Genomic DNA, 17,540 nt, shown 5'->3' with positions numbered 1-17,540 from the left:
TTTGGTAGAATAACAAGTGACTATTGGCATAAGTCTAGTAATTTTTCCTAAATTTTATCAGATCTAAATTGCCAATTTTATTTTGGATACATTCCATTTTGGTGTGAAACAGTGGATATTATCCTTTTGCAGAAAAAAAAAAAAAAAAAAACGCATTTTCTTCAGAAATAAACTTCATTAGATTGAAACAAAATTTTCAACATTTTTTAATACAATATTTTTTTTACTCTACTTTATTCTTTTCATTGAACATTTAAAAAAAAGGACCTTCGATCCAATTAAGTATGAACAATAAAACCACCCAAGCCGATTCAAATAACAACGTGGTAGGTATTAATAGATCACAATTTTTATGACAATTAATCAATGACAATTTTTATCATAACTAATGACAATTTAATCATTAATTAATTACAATTTAATAACAATATTTTTTTTTATTTCCAATGGCACATTTAAAGACAGTTGAATATCAAAAGGATAACAACAAAACTATAAATGAAAACGAGCAATCCAATAGCGTTCCCAGATGGATGTCCGAGGGAGAGCAGGACATCTGGACAAATGAGGCATATCCATTACTTCGTGGAGATCACACAAAGTGCAGAAAGGGTCAGGAACCACGTTGATACGACAGAGATGTTTTCGTAGGCAATCATGGCCAGATAATAAAGGAAACATGGCGACAGATTTCATCCTAGGCCAATTAGGGACATTCAGAATCAGCTCAAACCATGGTTTATTGCTGTTGCGATTTTTGAGTTCTTCGTGGAAAGTATCTTTGAAGATTTTCTTTATTAAGCTTTTGATGTTACTAAATGGAAGCTTAGGATTGGTTCTCTGAAGAACCGATGCTCCCTTTTTGGCCAAAAAATCGGCCATCTCATTACCTTGGATTCACAGTGGGCCGGAATCCACTGAAGAACAACTGTCTTATTATTTCTGGCAAGCCGGTTAAGGAGCTTCAAACAATTATCGGTGGTTTAAGTTCGGGAGTGGCTAGGTGTATCGATAGCTTGGAGTGCAGCCTTTGAGTCCGTTAATACAACTGCTTTTGAAAAAGAGTCTAAATGTGGCTGGAGCTGTGACAGGGCCTGGCAAATGGCAGCAATCTCGCCATCGAAAGCTGATCTATGGTTGCCAATGGGGGTGTAAAAGGAAAAAAGTTCAGAGTAAACACCAGCACCAGTATTAACACATCCATTCACTTTAGAGCCGTCAGTATATATTCTCAACCATTTCTCTCTGGGGTAACAGGATTCTATCGTTTCGAGAGCAAGAGCTCTTAACACTACATCATTTGTCTCCGCTTTGGACACATTCTTGATCAAATTAAGGCGAATGGAGAAACCTTTTTCAGAAATGGGGTTTATGGAGGGAGGAAATTGTTCAGTCTCATATTTTAAATCTAGTTTAGAAGAAATATCAGCTACTCCCTGGAGAAAACCTTTTTGTGATTTTAAGTTTCTCCCGCCGAGCAGAGAGTCCTGGTTCCACAGGGACAGACACCCAGGGATTCTAAGTATTCTTTCCCATAGGAGAACTGCTCTTTCTTCGAAGATCATCTTTAGAGGTCTATTATCAGTGCTGAGTAACATGCAGTCAGTGGGTGTTGTCTTCACTGCTCCGGTAATCAGTCGTAGAGCCTGATTTTGAAAAGTCTCACACTATTGAAGGACTTGCTCTGATCCTGTGATCAGCGGCTCACAGCAGTAAGTAAGGATGGGTAGAATATAAGTTTTGTATGTAAAATTAAGCGTGTCTCTTGAACAACCCCATTTAGAACCCGCTAATATTTTTAGGAGATTAAGTCTTTTTATGGCACGTTGGGTGATGTCCTCCACATGGGACCCCCATGTAAGTTTTCTATCAAAATTTAATAACAATATTAATCAATTAATATTAATTTAGTAATAACAATTTGAGGTCGCGTTTGCCTAACGGATAACAGACTTGCACAAGACCGCAAGGTGCTGCGATCTCTACGGACGGGTATCACGTTTAATTGGAAAGGCTCGGCCAGTGCTTCGCTCCGCTATTTTATTGGTGAACGACTTCTGAATTAGAAGTGTTAAATACAAATTTGTCAAAGTTATCATCCTTCGGCGAAGTTTGCAATTCCATTCGACAAAACTTGGAGTTCCATTTGGCAAATCGAGAATTTCCGCCCTCTCGAAAATTTAATTTCAAGCCGCACCTGTTTGGAAAAAATACTGAACGGGAGTCCCAGGTTCCTATTTATGCCCGAATGTAACAGTTGTGGCCCCTGCTATTTGTGTGATCATATTTTAATAACGATTTACTCCAAAACCAGAAACTGCTACCCTTCTTTATTATGTTATGATTCTGTATGTATACTTATAAATTGAACAAAATAGCAAAAAAAAAATTGTAACGAGTTCGGTGCAACTTCAAATTTTCTTCGAAATGACGATTCCAATCTTGATAAAAACACAATGAATTTCTTTACAAATATTAACAACAGAGCAGGTAACAATTGCAAACATCCTGCAATTAATCGAATATCTTTAAACACTGTACATTACTCAGTACATCACGCATTCAAATCCAAAATACGTGAAAAGAACAAATTCGAAAAGCACAGCGCAAGCGCTAATACATTCACTGACAGCAGTGAAAAACAAGACTAAACAGTTAGAAAGCAAACTGACTAACGCTCCCATTCACAAGATGCCCAGCGTAATATAACCAGAGAAGAAACATCCAGAAAATCCTACAATATGTTCTACCAATTTCTCAAATTTTCTTTTTATTCCATTCACAAATCTAATCATTCAGAAATGGAGGGACCATATACTTCAGTCGAATGTTAGGGGGTTGTATGTACATCACAAGAAACTATTTACAGATTACGTTATAATTTTAGATGAAAAATAATGGAATTTAGCCAGATTACAACAAATTAATCATAAAAATAATTACTATTTACAAATATTGTAACAGTATTATCTGTCTTTCTCTCTCAGAAACGGAACCCAGACGAGAAGACAGACAACAGAGAAAGCGTTTCTTCGAGTTGGACCAAACAGGACATAAAAGTCATGTTCAGTTCCTTGAAAGGCACCGCCGGCAAGCAAATGTCGTCGCCAAAATACCAGCCATGCGAGACCGACGAAAAGGACGCCAACCCATCCAAGGGATCCGACGACGAAATCATTGACGTCACGTTGGCCATCCCAGAAGACAACAACGAGACGCAGCTGACCACAGTGTCCGGCCACGACGAGTCCACGTCAGAGATGCTGGAGAAAGATTTGAACACGGCCACTGAGGACTTGGCGAAGACATTCGCCACCGTCACACCCAGGCCGACATTTCGAGGACATATGACGGACTTGTGATTTGTAGTTAGTTGTTTATTTTGTCAAGAAATTGCGATATTTTTTTTCTTTTAACCCTTTGACTACTAATGCGCTGAGCTATATAATTAACTGGAGTGTTAGCTAAGTTTACCGTTGTCATCTGCTGGAACCATTGGTAATTTGGCACGGATAACTTGAACTCCATAAAGCCAAGGATTAAACATTTTTTTTTGCTAAAATAAGAACAACAAAAACTGATTTGCGTCGCCAAAATCGATTATTGGCATCATGAAAATATGAGAATTTCACCTCTTTCAACTCAAACAGAAATGAACTTGCTCCAGGTCAATTTCAGTTTCGGCAGTGACCGAGCCCTCTGAGACCGAGACTTGCTGCATCACGTGACAAGGGCCTTTCAGTTTCGACCAATCAGCAGAGGAAGAAAAGAGCTACCGGAGCATTGACCACTTACTCTGGTAACTTTTAATACATAAACTGATTTTCGAGGTTATGTTCGTGTGTCTTGTTTGAATGCTATCGAATCAGTCCACATGGGGTGTCTAATTTTTTGAGCAGAGTAACAACTCGAGGAAAAAATTTTCTCCTGAAATGAAACTCAAGATTTTATCGTCATTGGTGTTTCATTTTATATACAGAAGCTCTCATGCATGGATAAGTTAAATCACATACGGAGATTGAAAAGTTTTCTATTGAAAATTTGTTTTTGACTCATTCAAAGCAACCACTTGCAACTTACTTTTACATACAAGCACCACATAATTTTACTATTGTTAAGTTTCAACGAAAAGCAAAATTTTAAATTTCATTTCATTTTATCATTGAGTTTGATAGGTAAAACGCAACGTATTTAACCTCAGTTTTCGAAACTTGGGTGTATCCTTCCGCCTCGCCAGACTGCATACTTAAATATAAAACCTATGGCAGATAACACTTCAGTATTATTATGATTCAGTGCTGATGGGACATAGTGCAGTGGGTAGGTTGTATTTCATCTTTCGTTACCTGAATGGAGTTAAAAATTTATAACGAACGCATTCTAAAACGCTTTGTGAGCTTCAGCACATCATTTACTTCGCATGGAACAAGTGCGTCTTAACTAACTGGGATTGGAATCTATGCGCCCCAGTCTGTAGATTGGATACTGTTTGGTTATCCTGCGACGCTGTCGATAGAGTACGTTCCTCCCAGGCTTTGTACCCCAGGCTCGAATTTCTGGGCCAAGGGTATGGATGTACACAATCGGTATTGCACTTCTTTCTATCATGTCTCAGTGTTTCGAACTTCACGTAAATCTGATAGTCCCCCTCTCTCCCCGGCAATGCATAGGTGCTTTTCGTGCAGGTTCGATTAGTCTGTAAATTGTATAAGGGTCGGTCGTTCGGGCTAAAACGCTTTATAAGGAATCGAAAAGAACGAAGAAAGAAATTCCCACGAATTATTATTAACTAAATTTAAATTATTTTCGAGCTCGAATATCCTCATCTACGTAGAAACGGGAATTATATACAGTCGAACCTCCATACATCAAACTTCCACATTTCGAAATTTTCTATATATCGAAGTTCCAGCAAATTTCAATGTTCATTACATAGAACAATTGTTTCTATATATCGAAAAAATCTCTATATATCGAAAAAAATTTCGAGACATTCGTAGATTTTTTTTTTTCCACTTTAGACGGTTTGTCTCATGAAAAATGAAGGTTAGGGGAGAAAATTATGATTACTAAAGGTTGCTAAGAAACTCATAAGATATCTGGGTTTGAGGGGTTTGTAGATGTAGGTCGTTGTTCCATTCTGGAGTCTGGAGTTCTTAAATTCCCTCAAGTTTATTTCAAATCTTAGTTGTAACCAGTAACACTGTAAAATCAGTTTCAAGTTATCCTTTTTGTCAGTTGATTATCATTCCTAGTCTTTTTAGCTTCAGTAAAAATCATTCAAGTTAAGTAGATTGATTTTTTACTTTTCATTCGATTAAATTGTCAAAACGAAAATCCCCTCATGTTGCGAATCAAGTTTACCTGCCGAAGAATGAAGATGTGTGAAGGCACAAAAATGTAATTTCTGTTAATTTTTCAGTTATTAACTTTCGTTTAATTCGATGCTCGTATAAATTAGAAATTGGGTTTCATGCACGAAAATTAGCTTTTATTTTAACGGTTTAGGAGATTTTTATGATAAAATAAGATTGTTTCTATGTATCGAAATTTCTACGTATCGAATTTTTTTCCGGCAATTTGCTACTTCGATATATGGAGGTCCGACTGTATTTTTTTTTCCTAAATTGTAGTCAAAGGGTTAAACTTATTTCATCACTCGAGCCAAATGACCCAGTTCTTCATAACAAGAGAAAAGGATACTTTTGTTTTGGAAAAAAATCATTTAGTTTCACTTGATTGGCTTACTTTTAATGTTGGTTTCACACCAATTACGACAGCGGCGAGATCTTCGTCACCGACTTTCTGCGCTCGCATTGTGTCTCATCTTTCAATTAACATTTTCAGCTCACCGCTTACTGATTGGCTGCCGTTTACAGATGAGGAGACCAACCCTTCCAGAAACCTCGAGCTCTGTTGCCAAAACTGGTGTGCCAATATAATAGTTAGAAGGAATATTTTAACTGCTTTCCTGAGAAGAAGTACATCGTGTTGCGCAGCTGGTCCATTATTAAAAATTTCTTGATTTTTTGAATGCCCTATGATGCAAAATGAGAAAGGGCAGTTGCCGATGTTGGTATAAAACTGTAACAACAGTGACAGCAATATATTTTTGTGGCTCCCGTGACCAGCGTGAATCAGTCTTAGTGATTAGCTCTTCATTGTAACTGTTGTCATAAATCTATAGCAACATATTCTACGACTCTCGAGACTGTTGTGAACTAACAATGGTGATTGTGGTAATTGTTGACGGAAAACTATAGCAACAGAAATGAGAAAAACATATTCTGGGACTGTCGTGACTGGTGTGAACCAAAGTTAGGGACTGGCTGTTCTTAGAGAGTGCCAGTGTAGGTATAAATGTATAGCAACACAAACGACAACAGTGTAATTTGTGGCTATCGCGGTGGGTGAGAAATCAACATTAGTAACCGGCTGTTCATAGTGACTGTCGCGAAAAAGCAACAGCAACGGAGATGACTCTAACATATTTTATGGCTGCCGCGGCTGGTGTGAAATCAGCATTAGAAACAGATTTCTAAATAAGAATACAACTCCTGTTGCTCGAGATAGAATGTACATATTGTTGATTCTACAAAAATCCTTGCATTTTTCTTCCTATGTCCATATGCTAAAAATATATGTCCACTTCCATAAGTTCTTAATATTGTCTATCAATTTATTGTTGCCATTCTTTTATTCTCATTATAACAAGTAAATTGGTGAGTTTTAAAGCACAGTATTTGCACTAATCTGACAAATAGCATCCCGAGACACCGATGACGACTCTGTTCGCGAGAGATCATTGCTAAAAACAAGTACAAGGACAATAATGTTGAAAACATCCGGAAGTAGTAAGTAAATATAGAATGCATTCAGTGGCGCAGCCACGGGAGGGGTTTTGGGGTTAAAACCCCTCCCAGAACACAAGCACATTCATTTCCTCCGTTAAAATCAAGGGAAAAAAGCAGAGTATTTGAGTTTTTCCTAGGTTTCAACAAAATATCTTACTGCTTTTAATGATTGGGAAGCAGTCAGAAATTACTTTTCAATTCTTAAATATAAAAGTTGTATTTCATGATGAGCAACCCACGTCCACCCTGTATAAGATAGCTAAAATGGTGTCAATAAAGCTCTACAGGGTATCATGGTCCCTCAGCACTTCCATCACTGCACAAATCCTTTTTAGGGACATCTAGAGAGAGGAAACCTTCCGCACCGGCTTTTCTGAGGCTCTTAACCAATTCTCATCGAAAGATCGAAACCGTTATTAGCTAGAATTTGACATTCATAAAGACATGAATGTATTTGAGGAGGAAGCTTTAAATGATCTCGCAAAAAAACACACACACAAAAAAAAGGGATATAAGATTAAAGTAAAACTAATAGTAAATATTATGTGCTTTTTTCCACTTTCTTCGTTTCATAGTGATATCAATACGAATTATTAATTGTTTTTAAGCAGTTACTTTGAATGAATAATTACTAATCTGTAGAAATTCTTCGATATTAAATAATTATGCATTGTAAATGAATGGAAAGGAAAGCAACAATTTTCGATTTTGAAAACCCCTCCCAGACTAAATACTTAAAAAAGAAAAATTTGATCATTTCTCGAACACATAATGAGCAAAAGCATTAATAAATAATTTAAAATATCGTTTTAAAGAAAACGTTTATGAACTTATTTCTCAAATTCAATGTAGAAACTAATGCAATTAAAAGCATACACGGTTGTGCAAGATGATAAAGTACCAAAAACCAATTGATCAAAAATTGGATCAAATAATTATTGATTAAAGCTCGCAAACTGTGAATGCTGGTAACAGTTACTTATTAATTGTTAATAAGTAACTGTTTAAATAGACCAAATTAGTTCTTTTCACAGGTCAATCTTATTTTTTTTTTTTTTTTTTTTTTGTGAGATTTCTGGCGAAAGTGGCAACACGAATTATTTCAAGAAAATAGTTCTTGTTGATGTTTTGGTGCTGCAGATGGGATGTAATAGTATTTTAAGTAATGATATTTGACGAGTTTTCTGACTTCTTTCATCGTGGAATATGCAACAAGGTACGTGTATTGGTTGAAGAATGTTGGTCTGAAGATAAATGAATGGCCATTTTATATTTGTGCAAAAATATACTTGTTTACAGTTTTTATTTCAAAAAGACTGCAAACAGTTTTACACTTCTAATGCATCATGCAATGCTTCCTCTCCCCCCCCCCCCCACCCTCAATTGCAAAGAAGCACAAAAAAAAACTTCTGATTTACTAATTCAAGAATGAAATCAAAATGGGTTAGTAAATTTTAATTTTGGAGCTCTGTCGTTGTACCTATGTTGCGATCAGTAAATGAAACACTCATTTTATAAAATTCTGACTGGTGTTCCACATGTATGACTAGACATTCTACTGAATGCTCGCGTTGAACGCACTGACAATAATATCCTGGGGTGACTGCTTCAACTAGGTAACAAGGTATCTACACACAATTAACTTTTTTTCATACTACTTCCAGAAAAAATCAACAAATGTTTTTTCACGATTTCGGAAAATGCGGAGATTTGATTTAACTGTTATTAAACTACCATTTCGAAATTTTATTTAATTAGAAAGTACAGTGAATTGATTAGTACATTGAATCGATTATCCGCGGAATAGGGTGGCGCGGTAGCAGCGGAAAAGCTAATTTTGCGGATAATCCGCAAAATAGGTAAAACACAATACTAGTGTATGCAATATATATATATATATATATATATATATATATATATATAACAGGTTGAAGCAAAAGCAAAATCGTTAAATTGCTAAAGAAGTACAATTAAGTTCGTCACTTTGTGGAAGTTGCAACAGGAAAGAAACAATTTATTTATTTAAAAAGTTTACTAGAGTGACTAACTCCCTATAAAATGTCATGGTTTCTGAACACCATAAAATGCTATCACCTAGTTTCGACAACCACTGAATGCGAATTTGCTATCAGTTAGTACACCTGCTTCGTATTTAAACATCCTGCATACTTTAATTCTGAATTAATATTTTTGTCAAATCAGCTTTTAGCAAGTTTTACAGTACTAACAGCAAATGAAAATCATGCTTATACCTTTATTCCAGTTTGGTAAACGTAGTAGCAGACTTTAATATTTAATTGGATGCGAACGAGTTGCCTACAGTGGGTTCACATTTGCGACAGATGGATTTTGGGGGGGTGCATTTATTAGGGCGAATATAAATTGTGTATGCGCTGGTTGCTTAATAATGTTTGAGAATTCTGTTAACAGGAAAAACTCATATGTACTGAAACATCAAAAAACATTTGGTTTCAATATATTTTTGCGCTTAATTCTATTTAAAAACTTAGCGTTACGCTTCAAATATTGCCATTGCATAAAAAAAATTGTTTGCCACCATTTCCAACTTCATTTATTTATTAATTATTATTTTCGTGAGCCGTAATTATTGTAAAAATGTAGATATCGGTTGTTTCGCAAGCTAAAAAGTTTGCGAATTTTATATGAACTAAACCAAAAGTTGAAAAATCAGCCGCGAAAAAATGTTTTGAGAGGTTGAAATTTTTGCGATTGCGGGCGTGCTTTCAAAATAAGTTCTTTTACAGTATTTTATTTATATTTTTTTTGCATTTCAAGGGGGGGGGAATCTTCAAATTATTTGATGCAATCTTTCATATCATTTACACGTTTAGTCTCATCTTATTGTTTTTTTTTTTTTTTTTTTTCTGGCGAATCGCTCCTTTTTACTATCACTTTTATGGGAAAGAAAGAAAATAACATAAAATTCAGTGGTATTCAACTTGTAGACTGCCCCAAATAGCATTTTTTATAGCAATTTCATTGAAAACTGTAAGTGTTTATTTATTTACCATTTAATCACTGCTTTTGCAGCAAATATACGAGCAGCGTTGATAGAATTTTACACAGCTCTATAAAAGGAATTACGCAAAGGTAGGATTTTTGTAGGATAAGAATAAGAAACTAGAAATGCTTGTTAAAAGATGGCGAAACATGGAAACAAATTCTATTACCCCAGTTATGGTAATTTTTGAAACTAAATTATTGGTGAATGGAGACAAGGTAACTTGCAGAAGAGATTCTGGGAGTCTCACGTATTTCCAAACAATTGTGTTGGTGTTAAAGCTTGACCGCACAGAGATGGCGGATGACCATGAAGCGGAAACATCATTTGTATTATTTGTAATAAGTTGTTTGTTTTTATTTTGTAACTAGAAAACCACCCCTCAAAGTATGACGGGTGAAAATTGCTTCTATATTTAAACGAAGCAATGGCGTCGTTTCCAAAATTTTAAAAGTATTTTTTTCTGAAAGAGCATGCTTAAAAAACATAGAATCTGACATTTTTTAAATACTTTGCTTAAATTTAATATTTAAAAAAAAATACTTAAATCGGAGCGCTTTCATTGTTTACGGCTTCTGCCGGTGACATCACAAATGATGAAATGCCATTCTGTGTTGCCATTCACAGAGCAAAATATTTAATTCGAATCTTGACTCACGTGTATTGGCAACGATATGGTTGATAGCAAGCGTAGAGCACAACATTCAATTCGCTTCTTGATTATCATAACGTGGAAACATAGTAGAAAGATGCGGTAAAGTGCATCCTTTGTGACGTCATCAAGACCACGCCTTGTTTGAAAAATCGGACATTTAAAAAAACTAATTAAAAAACTTTTGGGACAGTAAAAGTATTTTCTGAGTCCATGTTTTTTTTTTTTTTTTTTGGCTCATTTTATCCATTTTAATGATTAAAAGTAGTACTTTTGACTGAAGGAAACTTCATTGCCTGTTTAGTAACGTCTTGATAGTTGAAATTTTAACCCTAACTCCTGTGGATGAACCCTAAACTGCAGTGGATAGCGCTCATTGCCGGAACACTTTATCGTTTCTTCATTTTCCAAAAATGCCTGTCTTATTAGTAAAACAGTTCAGTTATCAGATCCAGTTCAGCCTTGTCACAATAAAGCCTTTCGCTGTATGTCAAACATTACCAAAAAATATTATTAAATTATCATGCTATGGCGCGAATCTCATTGTTGGGGACGTCAGGAACGTTACTCGATCAGTGATTTTTGGCTATTATATATATCAGGATTGGTAGTGGGAGGGGGATCAGCGAGAACGCGCCTCTTACTACTTGGCGTTTTCTAGCTGATTCTTTTAAGTCATCTCTCCGTGGTCAAGCTTTATGATTGTATAAGGTAGACACTGGAAAAAGTTTTCCTTTGAAAGTTAAGTGAGCTTGCATTTTCCTGCACAGCAGAGTCTGCGATTGCGAAATAACTGATTTCAACTTGTTTTACTTGTCGTGTGGAAGGATTTACTAAAAACATTTATTTATGAATTTCACCTTCTCGGCTGTTTTTGATGTGCAATTGAGGTGTTTTCATTTACCCTATAAATAACGCACTCATGGGGTAAATGGGAACAACTAAGTTTTTCGTCTTCCTAATGTTTTTGAAAAGATTAAATTTTGATGTAAATGACTTTTTTTGTGCATTTTACTTAAATTCAGCGCATGATTTAATTTTAGGTATGGTTTTTCTTTTGAAATGATTTCAAACTACATTCGCAGGATTCAGCGGGTCACATGAGACCCACGGGCAACAGATTGAGTGTGTCTACGTTCGTCAACTTAATAGAGAAGTAAATAGGGTATTTCCATTTACCCCCTTATGATTGGGGTAAAAAAAACACTCTGGGGTAAATGTAAACTCGATTTCATTTGCTACCAAAAAGCCATCAAGTCAAATTTTTCATAGTCTGTTACCCTCAGAGAGAGAGTCGTCTCGAACACAATGCACAATTTTTTTCGTCTCAATTCTTTCAAAAGAGAGGGAAGAATCTAAAGTTCAAACACTGTGAAATTAAGTTTCTCTTTACCGAGCTGACCCTATTTTCTTTCATCTCTTCTGTAACATTTTTTCCCAGCAGCGGATTTTAGGCAGGGGGCCCGGGACATTCTCAAAGGGAAAAATTAATTTAACTATTTCATTTATAGATATTCAGTTGAATTTTTCATAACATAAAGAAATCCTTTTACAGTTATTTAAAACGCACGCAGAACACATAAGGCATGTTAAATAAAAGTTTTTCTGTTTGCTAAAGGAGTAACACTAGAGTCAAAGGGCAGAGTGGATGAATACATTTAACTCACTGGTTTCGAATTCAAGGGAACGTAATATCGTGATTCGTCCATTAGTTCTTCTTTGGTGGAATCAATAATTAACATTTAAAAAAAAACTGTACACACGTACCTAGAAGAGTCACTTCGAGCCAAGAAGCTCTATTTGCGAAATATTAGATTTCTTTTTCAGCTTAAAATAGTTGCAACAAAAAGGAAAGAAATCACATGGAACTTTCTTGGCAAAATTCTATTATTAATGGAAACGTCATGTATTGGCATCAAAACAAAATGTTATCCTAAACTATATCATGGCTAGAACAAATCACCTACTGATTTGAAATTTGCAGAAAAGTAGTTTCTGAATTCTTCAATAAAACTTTTATGTTCTGAAGCTATGAATTTCTTACTTACATAATATTTTATAATTAAAATACAATTTAATTTATAAAAACACAAATGAGGTATGGGTTTATTGAATAACCTTGCCCTCGTGTTATAATCATTATGACAATGTTCCAAATTAAAACCGCTCATTTTATAGCATCTCTGTGAAATTATATAATGTTTAGTATTTAATTGGCTTGAAATGTTAAAGATATTTAACGTCAACATTCGAAGTATGTTAGTGTATAATATTTGTGCAGATAAAAGTAGATTAATCATTGCCTTGAAGGTATCCTAAAAAACATTTAAATTAAAGTCATGAAAACTTAGTTATGAAACATTGTATTGGGGAAGGGGATGCATTTTGTTTTTTTAATTCGAAGTCTTCTCCAAAAATTATTTCTGCATCCGCCTCTGTTTTTCCCCCCTAAAACTAGACGGGAAATATTTGTAAGAATTTTGAAATTCAGTAGGTTGAATTTATATCAAAAAAATTCGCGATCGTTTTTATTTGCGGTAATATTTTTGTACTTAAAAGTAGATTAATTATTAGCTTTAAGGGATCCTAAAAAACATTTAAAATCAAGTCATGAAAACTTTGTTATGACACATTTTATGGGGGAGGGGTGCCTTTTTTAAATTTTCATGACCCCCTCTAAAAATTATTGCTGCATCTGCCCCGTTTTTTCCCTAAAACTAGACGTGAAATACTTGTAAGAATTTTGAAATTCAATAGGTTCAATTTATATCAGAAATAATTTTGCGCACATTTTTATTTGCAGTGTTTACTTTTAGATTTTTGTTTTTATTCCAGTGCATTCATCTTTCAAAGACGAATCACAATGTCGAATGGTTTATTGGAGTCAATATTACGGTTTAAACGTATGTATGGACTTAAATTACAATATTGCGGTGTGATCACACTTTCATCTCTGCATGAGTTATCCTTTGCCTTTCTGTTAATTACAGCTTCAGTCCATTTCATGTACTTTTGTGCCAAAAGGTTTCCCCCCTCCCTTTTTTTCAGCAATCAAGATTGCTTATTGATTTGGCTTTACCGTAACTAGATCTAGAGTACATTTCTCAATCTAATGTCTTTCTGCTTGGTAGATAGCGAAACACGTGATTCATCGCTTTTTGCTGCCAGTTGATGTTGTTGTATTGCTGTGACTTTGTGTGTGTGTGTGTGTGTGTGTGTGAATGTGTGTCTCTGTAGACAAAAACTTTTTTCCATTTTATTGATTCTCCCCCCCCCCCTCAAATGTTATTTATAAGCGTTTTGTTCAAGCTTAAACAATCTCAAAAAGGTGCTGTTTTGTACTACTCATTAATGATTTTATTTATTTATTCATTTCTTTCTTTATTATTTATATTTTTATACTTATTCATTTATTTACATTTTGCAAACAAAATATCTCTTCGAACATTATTTATTTTAGGTTTTTTTCGGGTGTTTTGTTGAAGTTTATACAAGATAGAAACATGCACTATTTTAAACTACTCAACGATTTTTTTATACATTGCAATTTTTTGACTACGCATCATTCAATATTACTACTGGGCACATTTTTACTGCAGAGATAATATGCATTATGATCTAACTTTTAAAAATCTTCTGATTTATTAGCGCTCTTTCGTGCGGTATTGAATATTAATATGAAACGATATGGTGCGAAATTTAGGCAAAACTATAATTTTTAAAAACGTGGAATAATCAACTGTAGAACATAATTTCGAAAAAAGAAAAACAACTTTCAAAATAAATAAAGAAATAATAATATTTCATAATGGGGTTGTTTCCTTCAGTCAAAAGTAGTACTTTTAGTCACTGAAATTGATAGAATAAGCAAAAAAATAATAAATAACATTGACCCAGAAAATACTTTCATTTTTCCAGCAGTTATTTTTTAATTAATTTTTTGAAATGTCCAATTTTTCAAACAAGACGTGATCTTGATGACGTCACAAATGATGCTATTTGGCGCATCATTCTTCCGCGTTTCCACGTTTTGAAAATCAAGAAGCGAATTAAAATTGCGCTCTACGCTTGCTATCAACCATATCGTTGCCAATACACGTGAGTAAAGATGAGAATTGAATATTTTGCTCTGTGAATGGCAACATTGAATGGCATTTCATCATTTGTGATGTCATCGGCGGAAGCGTAAAATACAAAAGCGCACCGATTTATAAGTATTTTTTTTTTTAATATTAAACAAATTATTTAAAAAGTGGTCAGATCCTATGTTTCTAAGCATGCACTTTCAGAAAAAAAAATACTTTTTAAATTTTGGAAACGACCCCATTGTTTTCCTTCAGTGCAAAAACTTTAGTTCGTTAGGAACGCATTCTTTCTTTCCTTTTTGTTTCTTTCAAGCATTTTTTATTTTCCTTTTTTCCCCATATAAAGTCAGAAGTTGAAAACTAAATTGTACATCGATCGATCCCAGTAATGCCCACTGGGGGGAGTCATGCCACAGACTGCACCATTGAAATTTTTAGGGGGTATTTTGAGGAGTGGTTTTTTTTTTTTTTTTTCTTTAGGGGGACTCTTGATGGGGGCGGCGCTGCAGAGTCTCCGACTGCTCAGCATTGGCAAAACTGGACTTCGAGGAGAAACGACAGACTAGAAATCTTGAATTTAAAAGCCTTCGACTCCTGACTCTGATCAGTTCAACTAAGATTCAGCATCACTGGCAGAGTTGACTCTGAGGGCAAATGACTAATTCCGACTCTTGACTCTTGAATTTTAAAGTTCTCGACCTCGACTACGACTCCTTTAACTCGAAAGCAGTCGGACTCCGACTCAGCAGCTCTAATCACCAGATTGCAAAGATTAAACATTTTTCAATTCCTACTTTTAGTTAACACTTTTCCTATTTATATTTACATATCTTGTTCAAATTTTCAATCTTTACTAATAACAAAGCTGAAAGTTTCTCTGTCTGGATCTCTCTCTCTCTCTCTCTGTCTGTCAGGATCTCTGTGACGCGCATGTCGTCTAGATCGTTTCATGAAATTCAGCACAAAGTTAGTTTGTAGCATGGGGGTGTGCACTTTGAAGCGATTTCTCTAAAATTCGATGTGGTTCTTTTTCTGTTCCAATTTTAAGAACAAAATTCTCATAAGATGAACGAGTAAATTACGAAATCATCATAACGTGGAACCGTAACATGGGCACAAGCCAATTGGCGAGAAAGTTCACCATACTTTATTTGTAAATATACAGGCGAACTAAAAAGCTTTTAATTTTTTATTACGGGCAAAGCCGTGCGGGTACCACTAGTTGTAAATAAATAGTTTTCATTCATCCACTCAAGTTCAAATACATTTTTTAAAAACTTGTAGTGGATGACATTTGATGTTAATACACTTTTTTCAAATATATTAATTCATTAATTAAATTGAATTAATTTTAGGTAGGAATTGACTTTATTTATTTTTCTATTTCATATTACTTGTTTATAACCAGTCCTGAATGTTGCAGGATGTGATTACACTTTTATTTGCTTGGGGCGCACTTTTCGTTTCTGTTGCAGTTTCTGTCCATTCAATTGCTCCTGTTACAAGATTTTTTTTCTTTACATTTTCTTATAGACATTGTTTACCACTCACTCTATATATAGCTAATAATAATCCTTCATCGCCTTCTAAAGAGCAGTCACATTTCGGGCATTCAGCAGATTATTCTTTTCTCTGATTCTGTGTTTTCGGATCATTTCCCCCAAGAACGGCACGTACAGAATAGAAAACGAACCCAGTCCCTGTCAAAGGTCATTAGAACAAAAGGATCATCAAAAGGAGACATCATTTTTCCTTGTGTCACAGATTTTATCGTCTGGTAGCGGAAGCAGAGACAAAAGCTAGGAACTGATACTATCTAGTTCATATGTCAAGAATTGCTTTCATGCAAAATCCGAAAATGGTGGCACAAGTTGTAAAACTTCATTGATTTCGGATCTAGTTCTTCGGGGAAAGTAACTTCCTTTTTTCTTCAAACAGTCGTCACAGAAAAAAAAACTAATTACGTCACAAAAATAAATAAATAAATAAATAATAAAAAATTAATTTAAAAAAAAGATAATTCTTAAGGAGAGTAGAATATTTCTTATTATTCAATTTTATTTTTCTTAAGATTATCCGTTGGTGAGATATATTTAAAAATAAAAGTTGCTGTATCATCTGAGTTGTATCATTTTATTGTTTTCTCAACTTTTCTGAATTGCGAGAATCCATCGATTGATACGAACAATATTTTTTATTCATCATAGATGAATCGTTTAAATGCTTAAATTTTTTGAACAACATTCTGAAAATTATTCTTGCTCCCAGAAATTGTTTCTAAGAAACATTCTTAGCACAACTGCCTATTCCCCCCCCCCCCAACTCCTAAAGCTTTTGAAGGGCCCAAAACTACCCATTCATATGATTCGCGATTGTGAAAAGAATCAAATGCAATTTGAGTTCCTACATTCTTGTATTTTCTCTCCCCGCTCCCCCGTTATTATTATTTTTTTTAATTAGTTATCCTAACAAAAAAAATTTTTTTTGGAAATACCTCAGAATCACACTCATCTGAAAAGGTACACTAATTCTTGTTGAGTAAACTGCATGACATAGCGTTATATTTTAGTTTTGGAGAAAAAAAGGACACTAATAAAACTAGAGGAAAAGTAGCATTTTCTACGATTTTATACAAGCATTTTTTAAGTATTCTTTAAAAAGTTTCAGCATAATTATGTTGCAAAATGAGAAATAGTTTTAACAATTATTCTAGAGCGAATTATCATTCCCTAACTATTTTAAATAATGATCTGTGGCTAAAATTTCGTCTGACATGAACCTTATGAATTTTTTTATTTCTTTTACCTGAAAACAAATGTTTCAACAAAAAATTTTGTGAGGAAAAATACTGGGGGAAAAAAAAAAACTGTGTTAAAACAAGGTGATAATAACAATAAAAAATACTTTTTGCAAGTATAAAACAATTC

The 17,540-nt window shown here is 34.5% G+C and overlaps 2 protein-coding genes across 4 annotated transcripts in view; both read left to right on the top strand.

Moving 5' to 3' along the window:
- Positions 1–6,677, top strand: part of LOC129225608 (uncharacterized) — a 65,329-nt gene extending 58,652 nt beyond the window's left edge. For all 3 annotated transcript variants that reach the window (XM_054860070.1, XM_054860072.1, XM_054860069.1), the window contains one exon: positions 2,988–6,677. In XM_054860070.1, coding sequence (XP_054716045.1) covers positions 2,988–3,362 — 375 coding nt within the window. In that variant the 3' untranslated portion in view covers positions 3,363–6,677. The remainder of the gene's footprint in view (positions 1–2,987) is intronic.
- A 1,320-nt stretch (positions 6,678–7,997) lies between these two features.
- Positions 7,998–17,540, top strand: part of LOC129225590 (uncharacterized) — a 32,859-nt gene continuing 23,316 nt past the window's right edge. Inside the window, exon 1 of the mRNA XM_054860045.1 lies at positions 7,998–8,070. The gene's annotated coding sequence lies outside the window, so the exon portion shown is untranslated. The remainder of the gene's footprint in view (positions 8,071–17,540) is intronic.

This window comes from Uloborus diversus, chromosome 7, assembly GCF_026930045.1.
Source record: "Uloborus diversus isolate 005 chromosome 7, Udiv.v.3.1, whole genome shotgun sequence".
NCBI lineage: Eukaryota > Metazoa > Arthropoda > Arachnida > Araneae > Uloboridae > Uloborus > Uloborus diversus.
The sequence above is the reverse complement of the archived record's forward strand: the minus strand, read 5'-3'. Positions and strand labels throughout refer to the sequence as shown.